The 27,704-nt window shown below is 60.5% G+C and overlaps 1 protein-coding gene across 1 annotated transcript in view; it reads left to right on the top strand.

Annotated features, from left to right (window-relative positions):
- Nucleotides 1–3,664: 3,664 nt before the first annotated feature.
- The window catches only part of MAST1 (microtubule associated serine/threonine kinase 1), a 35,531-nt gene continuing 11,491 nt past the window's right edge, over nt 3,665–27,704 (top strand). The window contains 17 exon segments of the mRNA XM_038379186.2: nt 3,665–3,814; nt 11,004–11,092; nt 13,154–13,229; nt 14,364–14,442; nt 14,749–14,909; nt 15,385–15,460; nt 16,731–16,940; nt 17,267–17,368; nt 19,537–19,669; nt 20,374–20,441; nt 21,975–22,060; nt 22,925–23,133; nt 25,559–25,697; nt 26,088–26,220; nt 26,465–26,630; nt 26,959–27,060; nt 27,504–27,626. Coding sequence (XP_038235114.1) covers nt 3,732–3,814; nt 11,004–11,092; nt 13,154–13,229; nt 14,364–14,442; nt 14,749–14,909; nt 15,385–15,460; nt 16,731–16,940; nt 17,267–17,368; nt 19,537–19,669; nt 20,374–20,441; nt 21,975–22,060; nt 22,925–23,133; nt 25,559–25,697; nt 26,088–26,220; nt 26,465–26,630; nt 26,959–27,060; nt 27,504–27,626 — 2,035 coding nt within the window. The 5' untranslated portion in view covers nt 3,665–3,731.

The raw sequence follows: 27,704 nt of genomic DNA, 5'->3' as shown, positions 1-27,704 counted from the left end.
GCACACCAACACACAAATGCACACTTGAAAAGACACACGTACACACACCCATGCACACACATGCACATGCACATGTGCACAGACACACACATGCCTAGATGCATGCACACACAAACACGCACATATGCAAACACACACGTGCACAGACATCTGCACACAGAGCTATTTTCTGTCTCCCTGGGGGGGCAGAGTACAGGAAAGGGGCCTGGAGTGAGTCCATCCCCTCTGCCCTGCTCCGTATGTCTCTTGCTGTGATTCCCTCCTGGGCCCTGGGCCCCGCAGCCGGCAGGCAGAGACGCCCTGGCACTGCCCTTCCCAGAGCCGCACCAATTCCAGGGCTCGCAGCTGGAAGTTACACTGGGTGGGTGAGTGGTTGTGGGGAGAGAGCTGTTCTTTCAAGTCTCGGTTCAGGGAGGGAAGTAGGGCCAAGTGCCCTGGGGGGGGGGCAGGGAGCTAGGACTCCTGGGTTCTATCCCCAGCTCTGGGAGAGGAGTGAGGCCTAGTTGTTAAAGCAGGGGGGCTAGGAGCCAGGACTCCTGGGTTCTACCCCCAGCTCTGAGAGGGGAGTGGGGTGTAGTGCTTAGGGCGGGAAGGGGTTCGGCATCTGGTGCAGTTGGCTGCATCAGCCCCTTGCACGTCTGTTGAGCGAAGTGTCCGTTGGCCTCTGATCACGCTATCAGTCCAGGCTCTTTGAGAGATTTGATTAATTTTTTCCTCCTGGATCCAAGTTTGAGACACTTGGGTCCAGATCCTCCAATGTGCCGACATATCTTTGAGGATCTGGGCCTTAGGGGGTTTGGGGAGGGGGGCATGTGAACTTTGCTTTAGGAGTCGGGGGGAGCAGGGAACAGATTCCCGGATTCCTTCCAGGATGGGAGCATCCCAGAATGTGTCGTCTGCGGAGCCCCTGGCATGCCGGCTGCTGGGCACAGTGCCCTACAGACAACCTGGGCTCCCAGGACAGACAGCCCCACCGCTGGCCCCGACTGCAGCCAGGAGGGGACTCAGAGAGACGGGCAGACAGAGTCAGACAGACAGGGAGAGTTGCTACGGCGTGCTAATGCAATCAGGCCCTTAGCGGCCAAATGCCCCCCTGCCTGCTGCAGCTCCTGCTGGCCAAATGGAGTCTGAGCTTGGAGGGGAGAGTCCAAGGGTGCAGGGCGGAAGGCTCAGCAGGGGGTGCTCTCCCCTCTGTCATGATCTCCAGGTGGTGCTAGGGAAGGGTGTGCTACAGGGAGCGCGATGTGGGGGTCAGCGGGTGGCACTTTCCCTCGCAGTCTGCTCAGTGCAGCACTAGGGGGCGCTGGGCTGCAGGGAGCTGGCTGGGGGGACTCAGTAGGGGGCGCTCTCCCCTGCCTGGCAGTGCTGACCCCAATGCCCCAGCGCCAGGCTAGGGGGCGCTGTGTGGCTGTTGCCTTTCAGATGAGCTGTAACCCCAAGGCCCCGCCTCCATGACCATCCTCAGTGGTTTGTTCGCGAGAGGCGGGGTTTTGATACCCAGGTCCTGGATTGGTTCTAACTGGGTTCACGCTTGCTTGTACCCTACCCTGCCCCCTGCTGACACAGGAGGACACAGGGTTTTCTTTGTATAATCAGCCCCCTTGCCACACCCCAGTGGCAACCGCATCTCAGTACCAGAACAGGGTCCCTGTATAAACAGCCGCCGTGCCCCACCCCAGAGGTGGCTGCCTGTTAGTGCCAGGCGAGAGATCCCTGTGTGTGTGAATTACTATTAATTATTTGTACTGCGGTGGCATTTAGCAACCCCGGGGATGGGCCTGGACCCCATTGTGCCTTGTGCTGCACTAACGCAGTAAAAATGCTCCAGTCTCTTCAGACAAAAGGGATTGTAGAAAAGAGATCAGCCCTGGGATGCCATCACCTTCTGACGATGATCCAGGGGGCAAAATCCCCCCTGCCCCCCTAACTTCCCGTCCCCTGTCTTGTTTTGCAGAAGGACCTGCCGTTGCCACGGAAAAGCAGCAGGTAAGCCCCTTCCGCTGCAGTGTTTGTGTGTCCCGGGATTGGGGTGGTCACTCCCCCCAGACTTCCCTGCAGCAGCCTTGCAGGCCTGAGATGGGGGGTTCACTCCCCACCTTGTGAGCCAGGGGTCAGTGTCCCACTACAGACTTTGCATGGGACTGATCCAGGCGATTCCCTCGCTGGCTGGCTGGGGCAGAGGGGAGCTACGAACCAGTCCAGGAAAGGACCCTCCTGGGTCACCTTGGGGCTTTGCCCGGATCTGGCCTGGCACATCCCAGAGGCCGTGCTGGGCTCTTCCGGGTCTTTCCTCTTCTCCTGTGTTTTGGGTGCAGGCGGGCGGAGGGTTGGTTTGGGGGCAAGGTCTGGGAATGCACACCAGGCTATGCACACAACCAGCTACGGAGACACCCACATGTGCAATCGCATACATATGCTGTGTGCACAACCACACCCTACACACCCACATACACACCAAGCTACACGGAGTCCCACATGTACTTCACACATAACCACATAACCACATCAGGCATGAACCCAGACAAACAGTCCACGCGAAACCACACACCACATACAAACTCAATCACAGACACAACCCCATGTACATACCCACCTCCCCCACAGATATAGCCCCATATATAGACACACATCCCATATATACAATCATGCACCCAGCCACATAAATACACCCTATATACAAGCATACAAAATATGGACAACTGCACAGCACATACATACACTACAGATACACACTATCTATGTTTTGGGGAAGAGAGGCCTAAACACACACTCCAGTAACACACACAGTAATAGCCACCATATAACACATACTGTGTAACACACACCCACACACCATAAACACATGCATGCACACCATGTCCCCCACCCAAACAGAAACACACACAGATACACTCTAGTAACACCCACACATGCATTCTCCAGTCAGTAATATACCACACACACAAATACACAGAGATGTGTCCTTGCAGAGATCACAGCTCTGAAATTCAGAGCCAGCCGCAGATGGCAAAGGCCCCACTGCACCCAGCAGCCTGCTGTCTCCCTACATCCACCACAGGGGCCAGGGATCAACTGGGAGCTGGCTCCATGCAGCTGGGGCTGCGTCAATTTGTGTTGTGGTACCTGTGTCATGTGTGTGTCACAGCCCGGAGAGTGCACGTGTGTGTGTTACTAGGGTGTATCTGTGGTCGTGTCTGTTTGGGGGGATTACATGGGGTGCATGTGTGTTATATGCGGTGCATGTTGCTGGAGTGTGTGCGTGTTATATGGGGTGTGTATTGCTGGAGTGTGTGTGTTTCCTGGAGAGGTTGTGTGTGTGTGTGTGTGTTACCAGAATGTGTGTGTTATATGGGGGGGGTGCTGGAGTGTGTGCGTGTGTGTATCTATCTCCGATCTCGGCCCCCCCATGGTCCCTTTGCCCCAAACAGCATTTCCAGCTGCATCATCGCAGCGTCCCCTAGACCGGAGGCCCCCCCCACCACGGCAGACACACCCCCAGCCCGCCCGCCCCGCTTCCAGCGCCCCCCCCGCCAGACACATCCCCAGCCCCCGCCACCGCTCCCAGCGCCCCCCGACACACCCCCAGCTCCCCCCGCTCCCAGCGCCGCCCCCCCAGACACACCCCCAGCCCGGCCCCTCCCCGCTCCCAGCACCGCCCCCGGCTCCCCGCTCCGGCTTCTCGGCAGCCGCTCGGCGCGCTGGGCTCGGCCCCATGGCGGCCCCGGGGGGCGATGTCTGAGCCCCCGCGCGCGGCCCCGGCCGAGCTCCCGCGGCCCCGGAGCCTGGACGGCAGCATGTTCCGCCGCACCAAGAGGTACCGGGTCCGAGACACCTGCCCCCGTCCCCTCCCCCGCATCCTCCTCCCTCCCCCTGCCCCTCCCTTCTCCCTTCCTCAGCCCCCCAGCCCCCCGCCCCTCCCTCCTCCTGCTTCTCAGCGCCCCATCATCCTCCATCCCCCCATCATCCCCCTCCCGCTCCCCATCCCCCTCCCGTCCCTTCTCCCTTCCTCAGCCCCCCAGCCCCCCGCCCCTCCCTCCTCCTGCTTCTCAGCGCCCCATCATCCTCCATCCCCCCATCATCCCCCTCCCGCTCCCCATCCCCCTCCCGTCCCTTCTCCCTTCCTCAGCCCCCCAGCCCCCCGCCCCTCCCTCCTCCTGCTTCTCAGCGCCCCATCATCCTCTATCCCCCCATCATCCCCCTCCCGCTCCCCATCCCCCTCCCGTCCCTTCTCCCTTCCTCAGCCCCCAGCCCCCCGCCCCTCCCTCCTCCTGCTTCTCAGCGCCCCATCATCCTCCATCCCCCCATCATCCCCCTCCCGCTCCCCATCCCCCTCCCGTCCCTTCTCCCTTCCTCAGCCCCCCAGCCCCCCGCCCCTCCCTTCTCCTGCTTCTCAGCGCCCCATCATCCTCCATCCCCCCATCATCCCCCTCCCGCTCCCCATCCCCCTCCCGTCCCTTCTCCCTTCCTCAGCCCCCCAGCCCCCCGCCCCTCCCTTCTCCTGCTTCTCAGCGCCCCATCATCCTCCATCCCCCCATCATCCCCCTCCCGCTCCCCATCCCCCTCCCGTCCCTTCTCCCTTCCTCAGCCCCCCAGCCCCCCGCCCCTCCCTCCTCCTGCTTCTCAGCGCCCCATCATCCTCTATCCCCCCATCATCCCCCTCCCGCTCCCCATCCCCCTCCCGTCCCTTCTCCCTTCCTCAGCCCCCCAGCCCCCTGCCCCTCCCTTCTCCTGCTTCTCAGCGCCCCATCATCCTCCATCCCCCCATCATCCCCCTCCCGCTCCCCATCCCCCTCCCGTCCCTTCTCCCTTCCTCAGCCCCCCAGCCCCCCGCCCCTCCCTTCTCCTGCTTCTCAGCGCCCCATCATCCTCCATCCCCCCATCATCCCCCTCCCACTCCCCCTCCCCCTCCCGTCCCTTCTCCCTTCCTCAGCCCCCCAGCCCCCCGCCCCTCCCTTCTCCTGCTTTCTCAGCGCCCCATCATCCTCCATCCCCCCATCATCCCCCTCCCGCTCCCCATCCCCCTCCCGTCCCTTCTCCCGCCCCCCAGCCCCCCGCCCCTCCCTCCTCCTGCTTCCTCAGCGCCCCATCATCCTCCATCCCCTCATCATCCCCCTCCCGCTCCCCATCCCCCTCCCGTCCCTTCTCCCTTCCTCAGCCTCCCAGCCCCCCGCCCCTCCCTCCTCCTGCTTCTCAGCGCCCCATCATCCTCCATCCCCCCATCATCCCCCTCCCGCTCCCCCCTCCCCCTCCCCTCCCTTCCTCCCCCCATCCTGCTTCCTCAGCCCCCACTCCATCCCCCTGCCCCTCCCTTCCTCCCCCCTCCCCCTCCTTCCTCAGCCCCCCATCCTCCTCCCTCCTCCTGCTTCCTCAGCCCCGCATCATCCTCCATCCCCCCATCATTCCCGTCCCGCATCCTCCTCCATCCTCCCTTCCCCTCCTTCCTCATCCCCCTTCCCCCCATCAGCCATCCCTCCATCCCCTCTGTCCTGATCCTTCCATCCTTATTCCTCTCCCCTCCTCATCCCCCATTCTCCTCTTCCTCCATCCCCTCTCCCATTATCCCCCTCCCTCCATCTCCCCTCCTCATCCCCCCATCATCCCTCCAGCCCCTCTGTCCTGATCCTTCCATCCCCATCCCATCCCCCATCCTCCCTCCATCCCCATCCCCCTCCGTTCTCACCTCTCCATCCCTCTCATCCCCCTCTCCAGCCCCTCTGTCCCGCCATCCTTCATCCCTCCACTGCCCTCCTCCTCACTATCCCTCCATCTGCACCTCCTTCCCTCCATCCTGCCCCCTGACCCCATCCCTCCATCCCACTCACCCTCCCCTGCCGGGCTTTTCCTTCTCTTTCTCCGATGTCTTGGGGATATTTTTGTTGGGGGGTGCCAAGGATCCAGCCTCATTTTGTCCCCCCCCAGTGACCAACAATGATGGGGGGACAATGATGCGTTCAGGGCTGATGTGGGGTTGGGGGGCAATGTCTTTGGAGTCGGGAGGGCAGAGGCTGCTAGCTGGGAGGGCATGTTCAGAGCTGGAGGGGGAAGATTTGGAGTGGGGGGATTCAGAGCCTGGGGGGGAGCCTGGGGTTATGCTGGTGACGGGGGAGGGTCCCCTGACATACCCCTCCTTCCCCTGACACACCCATTCTCCCCCTCCCTCCCCAGATACACCTCTCCCTACCCATACAAACCCTCCTTCCCCCTCCATCCTGTGACACACCCTCCCTCCCTCCCCATACACATCTATCTATCTATCTATCTATCTATCTATCTATCTATCTATCTATCCCCATACACCCCCTCTATCTATCTATCTATCTATCTATCTATCTATCTATCTATCACACATACTCTGCTCTTTCTCAGTAACACCCCAGATCCACCCATCTCCTTGGCCCTCCAAGCTCTGCGCCTGCTAGGCTTGGGGGGGACGACAACCCAGCTCTGGGGTCTGAGGGTTGTTCAATATTTCCAGCCCCTGCCCCGTGGTGCCTCCTGTCTTAGGGGCTGAATAGTGTATGGGGGGCAGAGGGGCTGGAGACATACATTGGAATCACAGCAAAAGAGAGCGGCCTTCCCCAGCCACCTCTAGTCTTCTGCCCCCCAGCCCCAGCCATCTGCCTCCCAGCCACCCTGTCTCCATCCACCCCCCAGGCACCTCCCTCACCTGCTTGGAGGGGCTGGGGTGGGAGTGGGGGGCAGGGCCCTTTGGGATCAGTCTGGGGAGCATGGGGGGAGACGGGTGTGGAGCCGAGTTGGGTTCTGGTTGGTGAGGTGCGCACCTTTGGGGGAGTTACACTGTGTGTGTGTGTGTGTGCACGCGCGTGAGAGAGAGGAACAGCTACTGGTCCCTGGAGAGAGCGTGTGTTACTCCATGTGTGTGGTGTTGTGCAGTGTAATTGATGTTTTTGTGATAGTGTGTGTGGTGGGGGAAGGGGTGATACATGCTTGTGCATTCACTGACACATGCGCACAACCTGATGCGTACCCTGACATGTTCATGCACACACACTGATACACTCATGCACACTGACACACATACTAATGCGAATACTGACACTTGTGCACACGCTGACATGTTTGCACACACACTGACACATGTGCACACATTGACACACTTGCACATGCACTGACATGGCCTTTGCCGGCAGGGCTTGTTCTGATTGAGAGCAACCGCCCCAGCTTCCACCCATTGTTGGGTTTAATGAGCTTCTTGGCTGGCTGCATCGTCATGGAGACAGATGGACAGGGCATTACCATGGAGACAGGAGACAGACAGACAGGGCATCTCCAGAGAGACAGGGCATGGAGACAGGCAGACACCAGCTACACATCCATTAGGACACAATACATGCACAGAAAGACACACACACATCCTTAGCCACACTCACAGCCAGACCTGACCCGGACACAACACACACAGCCACTCACACTCAAGTGCAAGAGCTCCCCCCTCCCTCCCCCCAACGCCCACCCCCCACCCCGTCACACCAGACAGATCTTCTCATGCACACCCGGCCAACCAGACGGGAGGCAAACACACAGCCACACATGCTCTGACACACAACAGATCTTGCTCACCCTGGTTTCAGACAAACACAGACACCTACACACTCAAACACACTGAGACACCAGGCAGACTCAAACTTGGTCACGCACGCACACACAACGCAGACACAGCAGGAATCTGTGACCCTGAGAGCGGGCTGTGGGTCGGGACGGAAGGGCACCGGCTGGGCTACGGATGAGGGGAGCCCAAGCCTGAGCTAGCAGGGGCTGAGGGTCGGGAGTGAGGGGCACTGGTTGGGCTACGGATGAGGGGAGCCCAGGCCTGAGCTAGCAGGGGCTGCGGGTCAGGAGTGAAGGGCACCGGCAGGGCTGGGGGTGGGGGGAGCCCAGGGCTGGGCTATCAGGGGGCTGCGGGTCAGGAGTGAAGGGCACCGGCAGGGCTGGGGGTGGGGGGAACCCAGGGCTGGGCTAGCGGGGGTCTGTGGGTTGGGAATGAGGGGCACTGGCAGGGCTGGGGGTGGGGGTGGGGGGAGCCCAGGGCTGCGCTAGCAGGGGGATGTGGGTTGGGAGGGAGGGGCACCGGCAGGGCTGGGGGTGGGGGGAACCCAGGGCTGGGCTAGCAGGGGGCTGCGGGTTGGGAGTGAGGGGCACCGGCAGGGCTGGGGGTGGGGGGAACCCAGGGCTGGGCTAGCGGGGGGCTGCAGGTTGGGAGTGAGGGGCACCGGCAGGGCTGGGGGTGGGGGAAGCCTACAAGCGCTCACACTAAACAGCAGTGAATGGGCAGCCCCGCGAATCCCATGGTTAACGAGCAGGCTGCTGCTAACCCACCACGTAACAATGGCGGATGGTTGTTTCAAGATGGCAGTGCAGGCCCCAGTCCTGGGGGCTCTGTGTCCAGGCTGCCCCCCTTGGTCCCAGGCTGGCTCCAAAGTCACCAGCCAAGGACGCCCTTCCTAGGGGGTGGGAGGAGCAGGGCACAGGAACCAAGGGGGCTGAGGCCAGGGTGCTTAGGGGATGGGACAGTCTAGGGTTTGGCAGTTGCCACATCATGGCCTAGACATGGTTCCCTGGTCCAGAGCTGGGGGGGGAATCGCCTCTGTGAAGAGCAGTGTAGGGTGTATGACACATGGCTGAGGATGCTCGTCCCAACCTGGCTATGTCACACCAGAGGAGAGCAGCCAGCATTCCCATAATCCCCTGCTCTCCCTGGCTCTCCCTGCCCCCTTTCCCCCTCCATGGGTTGTTGACTCTGAACCCTACTGATAGCCAGTTACATGTCAGCGTCGTTAAGTGTTTCACGACTGAACAGAGCAGAGGAGAAAGGAGAGTGAGTGTCAGGGGACTGGCACAATTAGCTGGGCATGCTCTTGTTTCAGGGATGTGGGTGGGTGGGGCTTGGCTTAGGAGAACATGACTATTTTATTGTCCTCAGTCTGTCCCCGTGCTGTGAGCCGTTCAACAGCCCCCACTCCAGAGACAGCTGCATCTCAGCACCCAGCAAGGAGCAGGGACAGATCTAGGTCCCTGCCAGGGCAGTATCAGAGAGGCTCTGAGCTCTGTGTACAGGCCAGGTTTTGCTGCCTGCCCAGCCAATGGGCAGAGCCCAGCCGCTAATAAATAATCCTCAGTGGGGCAGACGAATTACCCCAGAAGAGGCAGCGGCTAGAACTCTGCGGGGCCCTGTGGGCCGAAGCGGCGACAGCCACCAAAGTTGATGGTGGGCAAGCAAACTGTCAGTGAGAGACTGGTAGGGCCACGGCTCTGCCTATGCTCCTCACTCCCGACCCACAGCCCCCTGCCCCCCAGCACTGCCGGTGCCCCTTGCTCCTGACCCACAGCCCCCTGCCCCTCCAGCTCTGCCGGTGCCCCTTGATCCTGACCCACAGCCCCCTGCTATCCCAGCCCTGCCCCTCCAGCTCTGCCGGTGCCCCTCGCTCCCGACCCGCAGCCCCCTGTCCCCCAGCTCTGCCAGTGCCCCTCACTCCTGACCCGCAGCCCCCTGCCCCCCCAGCTCTGCCAGTGCCCCTCACTCCCAACCCGCAGCCCCCTGTCCCCCAGCTCTGCCGGTGCCCCTCGCTCCCGACCAGCAGCCCCCTGCCCCCCAGCTCTGCCGGTGCCCCTCGCTCCTGACCCGCAGCCCCCTGCTATCCCAGCCCTGCCCCTCCAGCTCTGCCGGTGCCCCTCGCTCCCAACCCGCAGCCCCCTGTCCCCCAGCTCTGCCGGTGCCCCTCACTCCTGACCCGCAGCCCCCTGCCCCCCCAGCTCTGCCAGTGCCCCTCGCTCCCGACCCGCAGCCCCCTGCCCCCCCAGCTCTTCCAGTGCCCCTCGCTCCCGACCTGCAGCCTCCTGCTATCTCAGTCCTGCTCCCCCAGCTCTGCCGGTGCCCCTCACTCCCGACCCGCAGCCCCCTGCCCCCCCAGCTCTGCCAGTGCCTCTCGCTCCCGACCCGCAGCCCCCTGCCCCCCAGCTCTGCCGATGCCCCTCATTCCTGGCACTCCCCTTCTCCATTTCTGTTTATTGCACCTCAATCCTAATTTATCTGTGGGGTGTTTTTTTGTGGGGGGGAAGGGGGAGGTCAGGACTCCTGGGTTCCATTCCCAGCTCTGTCACTGACTCCCTGTGTGACCTTGGGAGAGTTACCTCGTTCGTCACCTCAGCCGTGAGCCAGCTCTGGGGTGGAGCCTGGCAGCTGGGTAGGAGCCCAGAGCAAGGCAGGACCAGCAGTAGAATGTGTGTGATGGGGCGGGGGGAGGGGGGAATGTCAGGGCCAGATAATTTAGGCAGGACCCTGGGGTCAGTTTGTGAGAGAGGTCCTGGAGTCTGTTCATGGGCATGAAAACACAGCACAAGAGTGAGGGAATAGAACCCAGGAGTCCTGCCCCCCTCCCACTAGGCCCCCCTCCCCTCCCCTTGCAGAGCTGGAGATAGAACCCAAGAGTCCTCCCCCCCCGGCCCCCCTCCCCTCACAGAGCTGGGACCGGATGCTATCCCCCTTCCTGAAGCTGAAGTGAAGGATGTAAGTCAATGGGGAGCCTGGCCCTCGGAGAAGAGTGATGTCTAGTGGTTAGCGCAGGGAGGGACTGGGAGCCCAGCAGCCCTTGCCTTGGTGAGGGGTGGGGAGAATTGGGAGTGGCGTCTGTCCCCATCACTGCCCCACCCCCAGCTGGTCTCAATTCATTTTGTCCATTCCCGCACTGGAAATAGCATATGAAAAAACTCCAGAGCCCTCAATGAAATTGAGATGGGAACGGCTGGGAGGGGCCCTACTGCTTAGTGTGGGGGCGGGGGGCTGGGAGCCAGGACTCCTGGATTCTATCAGAGCTCAGGGTTTCTAGTCCTGGGCCTGAGGGAGTAGAGAAGACCCCGAAGGGAAGCTGTCTCTTGAAACTCCCTTGATCCCATGCTGGCTTTGGGACTGGGGTCAGACCCCATTTCCCCCTAGCCCCCAAGCTAAGTCCGGTCCCCCCTTCTCTTGTTCCTTCCCTTCTCTGCAGCTGCCGAACCAGTAACAGGAAGAGCCTGATCCTGACCAGCACGTCCCCGACGCTGCCGCGGCCCCACTCCCCCATCCCGGGTCACATCGGTGAGTTTCCCCAGCCTGGGACGCCATCCATCCAGCGTCGCCCCAGCCATGCTGCTCCATAGCCAGATCTTGCTTGAGGCATCACAACTTGTCCCCACCAAGGGCGGCTCCCTTCCCGCACTGAGCCAGCCCTGCTGGGGGCCCAGCTGGGCCTGGGGCTGCTCCCATCACCCAACGGCTGCTCAGCTTTTCGTCTAGCTCCATTTCTGGAGCCTAGTGCCTGGCTTCCCATCCGCCCGTCTGGCTGCCTGTCCTCAAAAACCCGTTTATCCATTTATTGCAGCATCCATTGATCATTCATCAGTGTATCCATCCATCCATCCATCCCTCCATCCAACCATCTCTTTCCATCCATCCATCCAACCATCTCTTTCCATCCATCCATCCAACCATCCATCCTTCCATCAAACCATCCATCCCTTCATCCATCCATCCATCCATCCATCCATCCATCCATCCGTCCCTTCATCCAACCATCTCTTTCCATCCATCCATCCATCCAGCCAGCCATCCATCCATCCATCCATCCATCCATCCATCCAAACAACCAACCAACCATGTCTTTCAATCCATCCATCCATCCATCCATCCATCCATCCATCCATCCATCCATATCTTTCAATCCATCCATCCAACCATCTCTTTGAATCCCTCCATCCAACCATCCATCCCTCCATCCAACCATCTCTTTCCATCCATCCATCCATCCATCCATCCATCCATCCATCCGTCCCTTCATCCAACCATCTCTTTCCATCCATCCATCCATCCATCCATCCATCCATCCATCCAAACAACCATGTCTTTCAATCCATCCATCCATCCATCCATCCATCCATCCATCCAACCAACCAACCATGTCTTTCAATCCATCCATCCATCCATCCATCCATATCTTTCAATCCATCCATCCAACCATCTCTTTGAATCCCTCCATCCAACCATCCATCCCTCCATCCAACCATCTCTTTCCATCCATCCATCCAACCATCCATCCTTCCATCAAACCATCCATCCTTTCATCCAACCATCTCTTTCCATCCATCCATCCCTGCATCCCTGCATCCAACCATCCGTCCCTTCATCCAACCATCTCTTTCCATCCATCCAGCCATCCAGCCATCCATCTATTTCCATCCCTCCATCCAACCATCTCTTTCCATCCATCCATCCAACCATCTCTTTCCATCCATCCATCCATGTCTTTCAATCCATCCATCCATCCATCCATCCAACCAACCATGTCTTTCAATCCATCCAACCAACCATGTCTTTCAATCCATCCATCCGTCCATCCATCCATCCATGCATCTCTTTCAATCTATCCATCCAACCATCTCTTTGAATCCATCCATCCAACCATCCATCCCTCCATTCAACCATCTCTTTGTATCTATCCATCCATCAACCATCTCTTTCAATCCATCCATCCCTCCATCCAACCATCCATCTAACCATCACTTAAGCAGTGTTGCCATCCTTTTGTCCATCCACTCCTCCATCTGTCTACCAATCCATCTCTCCATTCATTCATTCACTGTCCACCTCGCTACAGTCCATCCATCCATTCTTCTGTCTTTCAGATCATCCATCCATTCATGAGTCCATCCTTTCATCCATCTCTCCATCTAGCCTTCTGCCCATCTGTCTATCTATCTAGCCTTCTGCCCAGTCTATCCATTTGTCCATTCTTCTGTCAGTCCATCCATCCATTTATCTATCTGCTAATATAGCTGTCTGTCCATTGACAGAGTCTCCATCCATCCATCTCTTTCTCATGCCCCCATCACCACTTTCTCCAACAGCCAACACATCCAGGCTCCTTTGCCTGGAATTAGTGCCTCCCACCCCATTGGCTGCTCTTGGGAGGAAGTGGGAACAGCAGCCAATAGCAATGCAGTCTACCCCCTGTGGCTCTGCCCTCTTGAGAGGGGTCTTGGAGGATGAGTGGCCCCATGAGGGCAGCATGTGGTGTTGGTGGCAGAGGTGGGATGCTATCTTTTGGGGGATCCTAACATACTCTATGTCTGTCTGTCATCCCCTGCTCCCTCTCCCTCGCAGGCAGCAGCCCCCTGGACAGCCCGAGGAACTTCTCCCCCAGTGCACCCGCCCACTTCTCCTTCACCTCCTCGCGCAGGTAAGGGCTGCTCCGCCCCCTTGGTGCCAGTCTCTGGGGAGCGGAACGAGTTTAACGGGCCTCGGCCCAGTTCCTAGGAGTCTACACCATAAATAACCCTCCACAGCTAGCTGACACCCTCCCACCTTGCCAGCAGCCTCAGCGCTGGGACTGAGGCCTCAACCGGCTCTAGAGCTGGGGAGAGAACCCAGGAGTCCTGACTCCCAGCCCCTCCCCCCCACTCTACCCATTACACCCTAGTCCCCTCCTATAGCTGGTAATAGAAACCCAGGAGTCCTAGCTCCCAGCCCCCCCCCGCGCTCTAACCACTAGACCCCATGCCCCTCCCAGAGCTGGGGATAGAACCCAGGAATCCTGACTCCCATCTGATCCCCTGGCCCATGCAGCGCTTGGGAACGTAGGAGCCTACGCCCCATCTGCTCCCTGCTCTGATTACAGCCCTGCCCGCCCACGCCAGCCCCTGCCAACAGCCCAGGAGAAATGGCATCGTCTCCTCCTGGAGCAGCCGGGCACCCTGGGGCTCACCCGGCCGGCAGATCCCTGGCTGTGGGGTCCTGGCATCCCCCGGACGAACCAACTGGTGGGAAGCGCTATTCCCTTCCCCATTCCAGCCCATGGGGCGCGAGGTCTGTCCCTCCGCATGGCCTTGGCGCCGGGACGGGGCGAGGGACTGGTGGAGCCTGCTTGGGCCAAATACAGGAAGGGAGTGTGAGCAGGACAGGGCCTGGGAGCCAGGACTCCTGAGTTCTCTGCCCAGTTCTGGGAGGGGAGTGGGGTCTAGTGGTTACTGCCGGGGTCTGGGAGCTGGGACTCCTGGGTTCTCTACTTGGCTCTGCTTATCCTCCATCTCCCAATGGTTAATTAACACCTCATCTTTCCCAGTGGCCCTGTGTGTGAGCCCCGAGCCCTCAGGGGTCCCCATGTAGATGTTCCGGTGGGGCACTGCCTGCCACCTCTGCTCAGCCCCGTTCTCCCCATCCCACACGCCAGGCAGCAGCTCCAAGCCCCCGGCACTGGGGGTGGCTGGGCTGGTCGGGGCTGAGATCCTTGCTGCTCTCTGGGGATTGGATCCCCCAGAAGGGCTGGATCCCCCTAGACTGGATCCCCTCACGCTTCCCTGTTTGGTCCCCTCAGGGCAGACGGACGTCGCTGGTCTCTGGCTTCCCTTCCCTCATCCGGATATGGAACCAACACCCCCAGCTCCACTGTGTCGGTGAGTGTTGTGCCCCCAGATGGGCGGGTAGGGCCAGCCAGCGCGTCCACACAGCACTGGCCCCTGGCGGTCAGTGCTGGCCCCCGTTAGGCACTTGGGGGCCTGTGCGGCTGGGAACGGGGGAGGGAGTCAGCAGGGGGTGCTCTCCTCATTCTGTCAGGGCTGGTTTGGGTACAATAGGACGTTGGAGCCTCTTTCACTTCCTCTCCTAAGCGGCGGTTAATTACCAGTCACGCCCCACCCCAGAGGTGGCTGCACCTCGGTGATGGGTCCCTGTCGAACCCTCCTCTTTCTCTCCCTCCCTAGTCGTCCTGCTCATCCCAGGAGCGGCTGCACCAGCTGCCCTACCAGCCCACCATGGACGAGCTGCATTTCCTCTCCAAACACTTCGGCAGCACCGAGAGCATCACGGACGACGATGGAGGGCGGCGCTCCCCCGCCGTGCGCCCCCGGTCCCGGAGCCTCAGGTACTGCAGGAGCAGAGTGGACGACCCCATCTCCCCAGCCCCTGTTCCCTTCCCCTGGGCCCCTTGGGCTGGGGTCACATAGGAGACTTGCAATGGAAATCTGTCTGCTGTAGGGGCAGGGGGCTCAGCAGGGGGCGCCCTCCCCCCGGCAATCGGTGCTGGCCCCAGTGTGGTGCTAGTGGGTGCTGTGTTGCGGGAAGTGGGGTCTCAGTAGGGGGCGCTCTCCTTTCGTAGCCGGTGCTGACCCCAGAGCCGCAGCAGGGTGATAGGGAGAGCGATCGAGGGCTTAGCAGAGGACGCTCTCCCTTGTGCAAAGCCCTTCTGGTGTAACAGCTATTGGGTCTCCACCCCAGAGGTGGCTGCATCTCCGCGCTGGGTGGGTGGTTTCTGGGAGGTGGGAGGCACTGGGGGGAACACAGTGGGGGGCACGGAGGTGTAACACCACGTGACTCCTCCCTTCCTCCCTGCCGTGCAGCCCGGGCCGCTCCCCCTCCTCCCACGACAACGAGATAGTGATGATGAACCATGTGTACAAGGAACGGTTCCCCAAGGTATGGCCGGGGGGTGGGCATGGGGGAGAGAACAGGCCCTGAGGGCAGCGCAGGAGACAAGGGCCCAGGGGCACAGCAGGGGTGGGGGCCCGGGGGCCTTGCAGAGACCAGCGGGTGGGGGCCCAGTGGTACAGCAGGGGTGGGGGCCCGGGGGCCTGGCAGAGTCCAGTGGGTGGGGGCCCAGGGAGCAGGGTTGGGGTCCTGGAGGCCTGGCAGAGTCCTGCAGGAGGGGCCCAGTGGTACAGAAGGGGTGGGGGCCTGGGGGCCTGGCAGAGTCCAGCGGGCGGGGGCCCCGTGGTACAGCAGGGGTGGGGGCCCGGGGGCCTGGCAGAGTCCAGTGGGTGGGGGTCCAGGAAGTAGGTGTGGGCGCCTGGGGGCCTGGCAGAGTCCAGCGGGCGGGGGCCCCGGGGTACAGCAGGGGTGGGGGCCCGGGGGCCTGGCAGAGTCCAGTGGGTGGGGGTCCAGGGAGTAGGTGTGGGCGCCTGGGGGCCTGGCAGAGTCCAGTGGGCGGGGGCCCAGGGGCACAGCAGGGAAGCCCTGTGCCCTGGTGTGGGATTCACCAGCGAAGGGCTGACAGGGCCTGGCCAGGGAGAGGCCTCCGAAGTCCCTGCAGCACCTGTGGGTGAAGCTCCCAGCGGTGAGTCTCTGGGCGAGGGGGATCGGGCAGGACGGGCTGAGCAGGTCCCTGGGGTCCCTATGGGGAGGTGGGGGTGTCCAGCTGAATCCTCTGGGGGTTCCTTTGGGAAGGGAGCCCTCTAGTGGTGATACATTGTACAACCGCTGCCTGCTCCCTCCGGGGATTCCATGGGGACCCTGCCCCACATTCCCCTCAGTGTCTCGTTCATCCCTGGGACCAAGGGACAGAGGTCTGGGGAGGTCTAGCCAAGGTTCGGTTGCGACAGGCCAGGTGGCGCCTTCCCAACTCTTGGGTTCCATCTTGGCTTGGGGGTAGGTGGGGAAGTGTAGTGGTTAGAGCAGGGGGGCTGGAGGCCAGGACTCCTGCGTTCTGCCCTGGCTCAGGGAAGGCAGTGGTGTCCAGTGGTTAGAGCAGGGGGCTGGGAGCCAGGACTCCTGGGTTCTGCCCTGGCTCAGGGAAGGCCGTGGGGTCCAGTGGTTAGAGCAGGGGGCTGGGAGCCAGGACTCCTGGGTTCTGCCCTGGCTCAGGGAAGGCAGTGGGGTTCCTGCTCAGAGCAGCCTGGTCTCTGGGGTAAACTCCCCCCGACCCCCTGTGCCGGCTCAGTAGAGTCTCCCCATCTCCCACCCCGGCCAGGCCACGGCGCAGATGGAGGAGAAGCTGCAGGATTTCGTCACGGCCTTCGAGCCAGACAGCGTGCTGCCCCTGGCCGATGGGGTCCTCAGCTTCATCCACCACCAGGTGATCGAGCTGGCCCGGGACTGTCTGGCCAAGGCCCGCGAGGGACTCATCTCCAGCATCTACTTCTACGAGCTGCAGGAGAATATGGAGAAGCTGCTGCAGGATGTGAGCGGGGGGTGGGGGGGCTGCCAGGGGGTGTGAAGCAGGGGGGTGAGGGAAGCGGGGTGATGGGGGGTGACGGGAGCGGGGTGGGGCACCGGGGCTGTGACAGGAGCGGGGTGAGGGGTGATGGGGCAGCAGGGCTGTGATGGGGGTCCCAGGGATGCTATGGGAGCAGGAGGGTGCTGGGGGACATGATGAGGGCCTTGGGAGTGGTGGCTAGGGGCAGTGGGGGGTGATGGGGGCGGGCAGGAGGGCAGGCTCTCTGGGGCAGGCCGAGGACATAGGGCTGGCATGGGCTGCCTCTTACCTCCCCTCTCCCCCGCCCCCAGGCCTACGAGCGCTCGGAGAGCCTGGAAGTCGCCTTTGTAACCCAGCTGGTGAAAAAGCTTCTGATCATCATCTCTCGCCCGGCGCGGCTCCTGGAGTGCCTGGTGAGGAGGGGCGGGAGCACGGTGGGGGTCAGCTGCCCCCCACTCCGCTGCCCCCTGCGCTATGGTCCAGGGCTCTGCTCTGGGACACCCAGCTCTCAGCCCTGCTGCCCGTCAGAGTGACGTGCTGCTACCATCCCTGCTCTGACCCTCAATCCTATGCCAAGCCCCAGCTCTAACCGCTAGCCCCCGCTCCCCTCCCGGAGCTGGGAGAGAACCCAGGAGTCCTGGCTCCCAGCCCCCCTACTCTGCCCACTAACTCCCGCTCTCCTCCCAGAGCTGGGAGAGAACCCAGGAGTCCTGGCTCCCAGCCCCCCTACTCTGCCCACTAACCCGCGCTCTCCTCCCAGAGCTGGGAGAGAACCCAGGAGTCCTGGCTCCCAGCCCCCCTATTCTGCCCACTAACCCACACTCTCCTCCCAGAGCTGGGAGAGAACCCAGGAATCCTGGTCTCCAGGCCCCTGCTCTAAACACTAAACCCCCCTGCTCGTCCCCCAGAGCCAGGGGAATACCCAGGAATCCTGGTTCCCAGTCCCACGCCCACTCTACCCACCCCTCTGACTCCATTCTGTGCCTGCCCCCCAGCTCCCCCACTCACACCCCTATGCCTACCCCTACCTGTCTATGTTGCCCCATAGCCATCCCCAAACCTGGCACCCATGCCAGCCAATCCGAGGGCACCCAGCCGGTTACCCTGACAACAACATGCTAGCCAATGACGGGGCTGCTGCCTTGGCCCAATGACGAGCAAGCTGACAGCAGGGGGCGGTGTGGCATTGGCCAAGGCAGGTTGCTGATGCGGCCTGTTGCTGTGGCAACAGCCATCGCTGTCCAGTTGCTAGAGGGCCGTCATGGCAACAGAGGCAAGCAGAGGCATCCTCCAACTGGGATCTTCCCCCCTCCACACCCTGCCATGGGGTTTTGATGCTGGGAATGGGGGGGCATGTAAGTAGCCCCTCTGCCCTGCACCCCGAGAGCCCCAGCCGTCTACCGCGCCAATCAGTGTGTGACCCCCGCTTCGCCCGGGGACGTGGGGTGGGGAGAGCCAGGGGGAGGGTCTGGCAGCTTCTGAGATGGTGACAAAGGACACAGCCGTGTGTGTGTATGTGTGTGTGTGTGTGTGAGAGAGAGAGTCCCCTTACAAGCACCCAAAATACACCCACCAACACCCCCGCACAAAGACACCTGAAACACCACCACACACACACCCCAACATCCGACACACAAGAAGAGCTCTGTGTTGCTCGAAAGCTTGTCTTTCTCACCAAGATAACAGGTTTCAGAGTAGCAGCCGTGTTAGTCTGTATTCGCAAAAAGAAAAGGAGGACTTGTGGCACCTTAGAGACTAACAAATTTATTAGAGCATAAGCTTTCGTGAGCTACAGCTCACGATGAAGTGAGCTGTAGCTCACGAAAGCTTATGCTCTAATAAATTTGTTAGTCTCTTAGGTGCCACAAGTACTCCTTTTCTTTTCACCAAGATAAGTTGGTCCAATAAAGGATATTTCCTCCCACCTTGTCATGCTACACACCCCAACACACATACGCCCCTGAAACACAAGTACACCCCACACACACGTGACACTCCCTCCCACACACCTGAAACAGACACACACACACCAACACACGTCCAAATCCCTGAAACACAAACACCCCCCCACACCTTAAACAGACACACACAAATACCTGAAAGTGACACTCCAACACACACACACCCCTCAACACAAGTGTGCACAAATGCCTGCAAGGCCTGACCTGACACACCCACACCCCTGAAACACACAAAGGCACAAACACCTGATACACACATGCACAGAACTGCCTGACACACACTCACTCATGTACCCACCCCTGATATGCCCATACAGACTGATGCAAACACTAGCACCCACCCACTGTGCTCCCGGCTGGCAGTCCCTGGTCTGCCAGCAGGAACGGGTGTGTAGGCAGAGCCCCAGGGTCCCGCTCCCACCCCCACCCTGCTCGCTGACCTAGTAACAGCCCTCCCCGTGTGCAGATCCGTAGTTGGGGCACCCCTCCCCAGTGCCTGCTCTCGGACACAAAGGGAGCCCCGGGGTGTCTCCCCAGCCTGCAGGGTCCCTATATGGGGGTGTGGCCCCCCTGCCTGCCCATTAGTGACGGGGCTGGGTGGCCCTGCCGGCGTCTTGCAGGAGTTTAACCCCGAGGAGTTTTACCACCTGCTGGAGGCGGCTGAGGATCATGCCAAGGAGGGGCACCTGATGAAGACGGACATCCCCCGCTACATCATCAGCCAGCTGGGCCTCACCCGCGACCCCTTCACAGGTAACCCCAGCAGGGGAGTGGGGCCGGTGCCCTCTGCAGCCAGGCCTGTGCTAGCAAGCATGCGTGTTGCCATTGCACAAGTGTCTGTGATTGCATGCATGTGTCTTAGCATGCATGTGTGTGTGATTGCGGGTGCGTGTGTGACTGTGCGTGTTAGCATTCATGTGTGTAAGATTGCACGTGGGTGTGTGACTGCATGTGTGTTAGCATGCACATGTGTGTGTTATTGCATGTGTGTGTAACTGTATGTGTGTTATCATATACGTGTGTGTGTGATTGCATGTGGGGGTGTGACTCTGTGCATTAGCAGGCATGCATCTGTGCTTGCATTTCTATGACTGCATGTGTGTTAGCATTCACGTGGGTGTCTGAAAACACGCATGTATTTGCAACTCGGCGCATGTGTCTACATGCATATGTGTGACTGCATATGTGTATGTATGATGGCATGTGTGTTTGCACCCGCATGTGTGTGCCTGTATGACTGCATGTATCTGTGTGTGGGCTTATACGTGATTACATTCATGTTAGCATGCACACGTGTGTACGTGCCTGCCTCGTCTGGGACTGAATGTGCGTGTATATCCCTGTGTGTATGTCCATGGCTGTCCGTGTGTCCGTGTGCATGTGTGTGTGTGGCTGCCCGCGTCCCCCTTCCTTCGTTGGCTCCCGTGGTCCCTCTCCTCAGTCGATGTCCCCCCCAGACATGGTGCATCTGGAGGAACACGACAGCGGTGGATCCAACACGCCCGAGACAGACGAGTTCACAGAGGTAAGTGCCCCACCCCGGGATACATACAGCACACGGCCATCAGGGCTCCGAGCTGTGGGGAGTGGGCAGCATCTGAGGGCTGGGTCTGGTGCCCCACAGCTCTGGATCTCTACTGATGGGGCCATAATAATGTGGGGGACTCGCCATTCCACTGCCGCCTACTGGAGGGGATTGGAACAGCCCTTCTGTGTGTCAACCGCCCCAGTCCCCTGGGGGAGCCCTGGCCCGAGGTGCTGTAATGGGCGCAATCCCGCTGGGACCCACTGGGTGGCAGTACGGCAAAGGGCGTGGGGTAGGTCCCCGCGGCCCCATCTGGGGCGTTTTGTTAACGCACAAATGCATTTGCCCACTTAGAGATACAGACGCACAACAGAGGCAACACAACCGCACGCCCACACAGCCACACAATGCCCAGACACCCGCACGCTCCCGTACATGTTTACAGAGAAACACACACAGTGTGCAACACAATCACACACACCTAGAGGGACACAGCCCCAGAAACAACACGCACACAGGCAACCGCAGAAACAACACACACAACTCACCCAGGAGACACCCCCCCTCCCTGTCACACACCCTCCGAGAACCAACCCTCAAAACAACACAGTCCACCCCAGACACACACAGAGCAGCATGCAGCACAATCACACAACCCTAGAGGGACACAACCCCAGAATCAACCCACACAACCTATCCTGGAGAGACACCCTCACCACCGTCACACAGCTCCAGAGAAATGACCCCCCGAACAACACCCCTGCTGAGACACACTACTCCAGAAACACACTCCTCATGGGCACACATGCCACAGCCCCAGAAACAAACAACACCAAACGCTGCCGACAGTTACACACCCCAGAAGGACACAGCCTGAGAAACAACATCTCCCCATACAGAGATGCACACTTTTCACAACCTCAGGAACAACACAACCCATCCCAGACACACACATACAGACATTCACACTCCCTGTGGAGCCACCTCCATCACAGAACACAACACTTGAAACACAGCACTCCCCACAGAGCCATCCCCCCTCCACAATCACACCCCCTACAGGGGCACAACCTGGAAATAACACACACACACCCCAGAGACACACACTGTACACACACACACACACACAGCTACAGAAACACCTACCCACCCAGAGAGAGACACACCGATACACAACCCCAGAAGCAACACACACTCTGGACACAGACACAGACACGCACACATAGATACAAAGACCCAGAAACAACACACCCCATAGACCCACTCCACCAGGGACACCGAGCCCCACAGCTACACGCACAAACACAACCCCCAGCCCCCTGTGCCCAGCCGCTAAGCCGAGTCTGCCCTGGCTGGTGGTAGCCCAGCATGGGAACACCAGGTACCTGGTGCTCTGGGAGGTTGGGGTCTAGTGGTTAGAGCAGGGGGCTGGGAGCTGGTGGAGCCTGAGGGCTGACATGGGGGGTGGATCTGGGGGATGGGGGCTCCCCCTTTCCCACCCCCACCCTCAGTGATGTGTATGATTTATTCCAGGGCCGGGGAGCTGCCCTGAAACACAAGAAACCACCCGGAGAAGGGGACTTTGAAACCATCAAACTTATTAGCAATGGAGCCTATGGGTGAGAGAATGTTGAGGGAGGGGCTGATCCCTGACCTGGTTCCCCTCCTGCGGGATTGGCCTGCACCCCTTGGGGGTCGGGGGGAGGCAGGAGAGATCCAGCTCCTCCCCTCACAGCCCCACTGCTCTCAGAAAGGGATCAGCACCCCCAAACCCGCCCCCAGCCTCACGGAGACTTGGAGGGGGGGAAGGGAGAACCCTGGACTCCTGGGTTCTATCCCAGCTCCGAGGCAGCAGTGAGGTTGAGTGGTTAGAGTGGGGAGGACTGGGAGTCAGCCCAGGTTCTCGCGCCAGCCCTGGGAGGGGAGCGGTCAGAGTTGGGGGGTTGGCTCGAGGACTCCTGGGTTCTCACGCCAGCCCTCGGAGGGGAGCGGTCAGAGTTGTGGGGGTTGGCTCCAGGACTCCTGGGTTCTCGCGCCAGCCCTAGGAGGGGAGCGGTCAGAGTTGGAGGGGTTGGCTCCAGGACTCCTGGGTTCTCACGCCAGCCCTGGGAGGGGAGCGGTCAGAGTTGGGGGGTTGGCTCCAGGACTCCTGGGTTCTCGCGCCAGCCCTGGGAGGGGAGTGGTCAGAGTTGGAGGGGTTGGCTCCAGGACTCCTGGATTCTCGCGCCAGCCCTGGGAGGGGAGCGGTCAGAGTTGGGGGCTGGGAGGTTGGTGCCAGGACTCCTGGGTTCTCACTCCAGCCTTGGGAGGGGAGCAGTTAGAGTTGGGGAGTGGGGGGTTGGCTCCAGGACTCCTGGGTTCTTGTGCCAGCCCCAGGAGGGGAGCAGTTAAAATTGGGAGGTGGGAGGTTGGCGCCAGGACTCCAGGGTCCACACCTGGCACCAGTGGCTGGGGCCGGAGCCGAGCGCTGCTCTGTGTTTCAGGGCCGTGTACTTGGTGCGGCACAAGGAGACCCGGCAGCGCTTTGCCATGAAGAGGATCAACAAGCAGAACCTGATTCTGCGGAACCAGATCCAGCAGGCCTTCGTGGAGCGGGACATCCTCACCTTCGCCGAGAACCCCTTCGTGGTCAGCATGTTCTGCTCCTTTGAGACCAAGCGCCACCTCTGCATGGTCATGGAGTACGTGGAAGGTACGGCGGGCTGGGGGGCACGCCTGGGGTGGGGGGCCACGGCACGGCCTGCCTTGGGAGGGGACACCGATGGCAGTCCTGAAACTGGCTCTGCTGCCCATCCAGCACTGTCACACCTTGGTGGGGCTGGCTAGCGTGTGTCATGTCACAACCTCATGGCGTTGTGTTGTGATATGGTGGGGCTGCCTAGCAGTGTGTTGTGTCACAACATGGTGGTGTCGTAACATGGTAGAGCTTCCTAGCAGTGTGTTGTGTCATGACACGGTGGTGTTGTGTTGTGATGTGGTGGAGCTGCCTAGCAGTGTGTTGTGACATGGCGAAGCAGTGTGTTGTGTCACAACGTGGTGGTGTTGGGTCATGATGTGGTGGAGCTGCTTAGCAGTGTGTTCTGTTATGACGTGATGGAGCTGTGTGTTGTGTCACAACATGGTGGTGGTGTGTTGTGATGTGGTAGGGTTCCTTAGCAGTGTGTCGTGTCACAACACAGTGGCGTTGTGTTGTGAGGTGCCCCTTCTGCGTAGCAATGTGACACGTCCCAGCATGCTGGTGTCATCTTGTGACCTGCCCTCTCTGCGCAGTGACGTGGCCACGACATGGTGGTGGTGTGTCGGGCCAGGCTGTCTCTGTATGATGGGACGTGTCATGACGTGGTGGTGTGTTGGGGCATTCAGCCTCTGCAGGATGGCGCAGCATGACATGGTGGCGTGGCATGATGTGCTGACTGCACAGCGGGGTGATGCCATGTCATGGCAGGGGGATGGGTGTTGGGACAGAGTGACATTGGGTCATGACGGAGCAGGGTCTGCATTGCATCTCAACGGGGTGGAGTTGTATTGCAATGAGGGGATGTGATGGGGAGATGTTGCGTCATGACAGGGCAGTGCCTTATCAGGCCAGGGAACACTCGTGGCAGGACATGGCATTGCTGTGTCACAACAGGGCCGTGTTCTGTCCTAACGGTGCCGTGGTTTAGAGTGGCAGGGGGGCATTGTGGCATCATGGGGCAGTGTCGTGTCCCGACTGGGTAGATTTGTGTGGTATCGTGACGGGTCGGCACTGTGGCGTGCCAGGGTGCCATTGTCTTGGGACAGGATGGTGGTGTGTTGTGACAGCACCATCTTGCATTTCACTGGGGCGATGTTGTGACATGCCAAGCTGCACGTGCATGCCTTGCCTCACATCCTCCTGGCACAGGCTTCCCATGGTGAGAACCCGACATCACCGAGAGGCTATTTTAGTTACTTCTGGGTGAATTCTGCGCCAAACATTTAAAATTCTGCACACAATATTTTAAAATTCTACAAAATTCTGCATATTTCATTTGTCAAAATAACGCAATATAATCACACCAGTTTCAATTATTTTGGTAAGTTATTTCAAAATACCTCTCCGTGTGTATGTCTGTAACGATACAGACAACAAAAAGGAGTCAGGAAATGTTGTTTGGCAGATTCCTTACTAGGCATATTAATACAGAACTCTGAGTAATAATTCATTTTAACTACAGTACAGAACCATATTTCCCACACCTCTTAGAAGCAGTGCAAAAGGCTTGGGGGAGTCGGGGTAACGGAGGAGCTGAGGGAGAGGGAAGTCGTTGCTGGGAAGGAGCCTGGGTGTGATCTTGGAGGGTTGTTGGATATGAGTGGGAAAAGTATGAAACAGGGTGGTTTTTTGGGGGGGGAGGGATTGTTGGGGAGCTTCCCCCATGCACACCCTGGATGACCCGTAGCCTCTCCCATTCATCAAGCTCATCAGCCCCTGTCCCCATGTATCCCTCCACCCCCGCTCAGACACCCCTTCCCCCCATCCCCATGTGTCCCTGCACCACTCCTCCTGTCCCCACTCAGTCAACTCCCTTCCCCCATGTGGCCCTGCACCCCCTCCTCCTGTGGCCCTGTGCCTCCACTCCCATTCAGCCCCTGCCCCAGCTCGTCCTCCCCCACTAGTCTTTATGATTCCCTCTCTGTGATCTCCCAGCAACCCCATGTGCCCAACACTGTCTGTCTCCCCATATCGCCGTCTCCTGACCAGGCCCGAGAGGTGCGGTGAAGAAGGTACTGCAGGCTCTTTCTCTTCCCGATCAGCAGCTGGGGCTGGCTGGGGGCAGCTGCTCTGTTCTAGCACCACAGCACCCTCTGGTGGGCAAAAGGTGGAACCGCAGCAACTTTCCAGCAGAAGTTATTTTCTTTGGAAAACAATAAAAATATGCACGGCAGATGAATTATGTTCACGTGCAGTGGTGTAGAATTCCCCCAGGAGTATCTAAGTACATTGGGACTGGACGCTGAGATTTCTGGAGAGGGTCTGGGGCTCCATGCACCCCACCATCAGCAGGGCTCGAGAATCGGGAGCTCCCTGCTCTAGGGGTACAAGGGGAACCTTCCTCCCAGGATAAACAGGGTCTCCCTGGCTCCCCTGGCAGGTGGGGACTGCGCCACGCTGCTGAAGAACATTGGGGCCCTGCCCGTGGAGCTGGCACGGATGTACTTCGCTGAGACTGTGCTGGCCCTGGAGTATCTGCACAACTATGGCATTGTCCACCGCGACCTCAAACCCGACAAGTACGGAGCCTGTGGGGCAGGGAGCAGAATGCCTGGGTTCTCTGCCCAGCTCTGGGAGGGGAGTAGGGTCTGGTGGTTAGAGCAGGGTGGGGGGCTGATAGCCAGGACTCCTGGGTTTTATTCCCAGCTCTGGGAGGGGAGTGGGGCCTAGTGGCTAGAGTGGGAGGCTGGGAGGCAGGACTCCTGGGTTCTATTCCCAAAAGGAGGCAGCTTCTTCCATTGCTCTTTCATCCACCTCCCTCAGCCCCATCTGGGGCCACCTCTAGCTCCTCCCAAGGATGCGGTGGGCCATGCAATGTGGTGATCTGGGACCCAGGAGCAGGGTGGGGGCCCCAGAATCACCCTTCCCCAGCCCCCGCTCTCAGGGGCTCCCTGTCGTTGTCCCCCCAGCCTACTCATCACCTCCATGGGGCACATCAAGCTGACGGACTTCGGCCTCTCCAAGATGGGGCTGATGAGCCTCACGACCAACCTGTACGAGGGCCACATCGAGAAGGATGCCCGTGAGTTCCTGGACAAGCAGGTGAGGCCATGGGGCAGGGGATGGGGGGCTATGGGGGATGGGCTGCAGTGGGTGGGGCCATAGGGGTGGAGCTACAGGGGCCCCGATGGGGGATGGGGGGATCAGGCAGGGGATGGGCATTAGGCCAGAGCTGATGGGGCTCAGTGTATATGGGGAGCTGGGGGCACTAGCTGAGGGCTAACGGGGTGGGGGGTTCAGGGGGGGCTGGGGCACTAGCCGAGGACTGATGGGCGCCCCCGGGCAGGTGTGCGGGACTCCTGAGTACATCGCACCCGAGGTGATCCTGCGGCAGGGCTACGGGAAGCCGGTGGACTGGTGGGCCATGGGCATCATCCTGTACGAGTTCCTGGTGGGCTGCGTGCCCTTCTTCGGGGACACCCCCGAGGAGCTCTTCGGGCAGGTCATCAGTGGTAGGTGGGGGCGCGGGGGGCACAGACATCCTCGGGCCGGGGGAAAGTTTGAGGGCAGGTTCATGGAGGGGACAGTGTAAATTTGGTGGGAAGGGCTGGGGATGGGGCTGAGATTGGGGGGGAAAGGTTGGGGGTGGGGCTGAATTTGGGGGGAAGGGTGGGGGTGGGGTTGAGTTGAGGGGGAAATGTTGGGGGTGGGGCTGAGTTGGGGGGGAAGGGTCAGGGGTGGGGCTGAGTTTGGGGAAGGGTTGGGGTGGGGCTGAGTTTGGGGGTGGGGCTGAGTTTGGGGTCCAACTCTGACCCTGCCCCCATCTAACCCTCTCCCCAGACGACATCCTGTGGCCGGATGGGGAGGAGGCCCTGCCCATGGACGTCCAACACCTCGTCTCCTGCCTGCTGCAGACCGACCCGCTCGTCCGCCTGGGGGCCGGTAAGAAGCTGCCCCCCCCCACAGGGCCCAGCTGGGGACGGGCTCTTGGGCCCGGGGCCAGGACCATTGCACCATGGACCTGCTACAGCCATGGGCCCCGCTCAGCTAATGCCGTGGTGTAACCCCCAGCCTTGTGCCCCCCGCATCTCTGATGCCCCAGAGCCCCTCCCCCCAGGCTTGTGCCCCCTACATCTCTGACACCCAAGAACTCCTCCCCCCCAACCTTATGCCCCCCGCATCTCTGATGCCCCAGAGCCCCTCCCCCCCAGGTGCCCGCCCCCACTTCCAGTGCCCCGGTGCTGATGGCAGCCTTTGGCCACTATAGCCGGGCTGGTGCCCAGCAGCCGTGGGCCCAAGCAGCTCTGCCTGCCCCCAGCCAAGGGCCCTGCTCCCCGGGCTCCCCCTCCCTGACACCCCGCCCTGGTGGGGGTTGGTCTCCGCAGGTGGCGCGTTCGAGGTGAAGCAACACAACTTCTTCAAGGAGCTTGACTGGGCAGGGCTGCTGCGCCAGAAAGCCGAGTTCATCCCCCACCTGGAGTCGGAGGAGGACACCAGCTACTTCGACAGCAAGTGCCACCCCCCATGCCCCCCGCTCCTGCCCACCCCTCCCCACCAAGGGCACTGCCAAGGCAGCCTGCCATGGC

This window comes from Dermochelys coriacea, chromosome 20 (assembly GCF_009764565.3).
Source record: "Dermochelys coriacea isolate rDerCor1 chromosome 20, rDerCor1.pri.v4, whole genome shotgun sequence".
Classification (NCBI taxonomy): Eukaryota; Metazoa; Chordata; order Testudines; family Dermochelyidae; genus Dermochelys; species Dermochelys coriacea.
The sequence above is the reverse complement of the archived record's forward strand: the minus strand, read 5'-3'. Positions and strand labels throughout refer to the sequence as shown.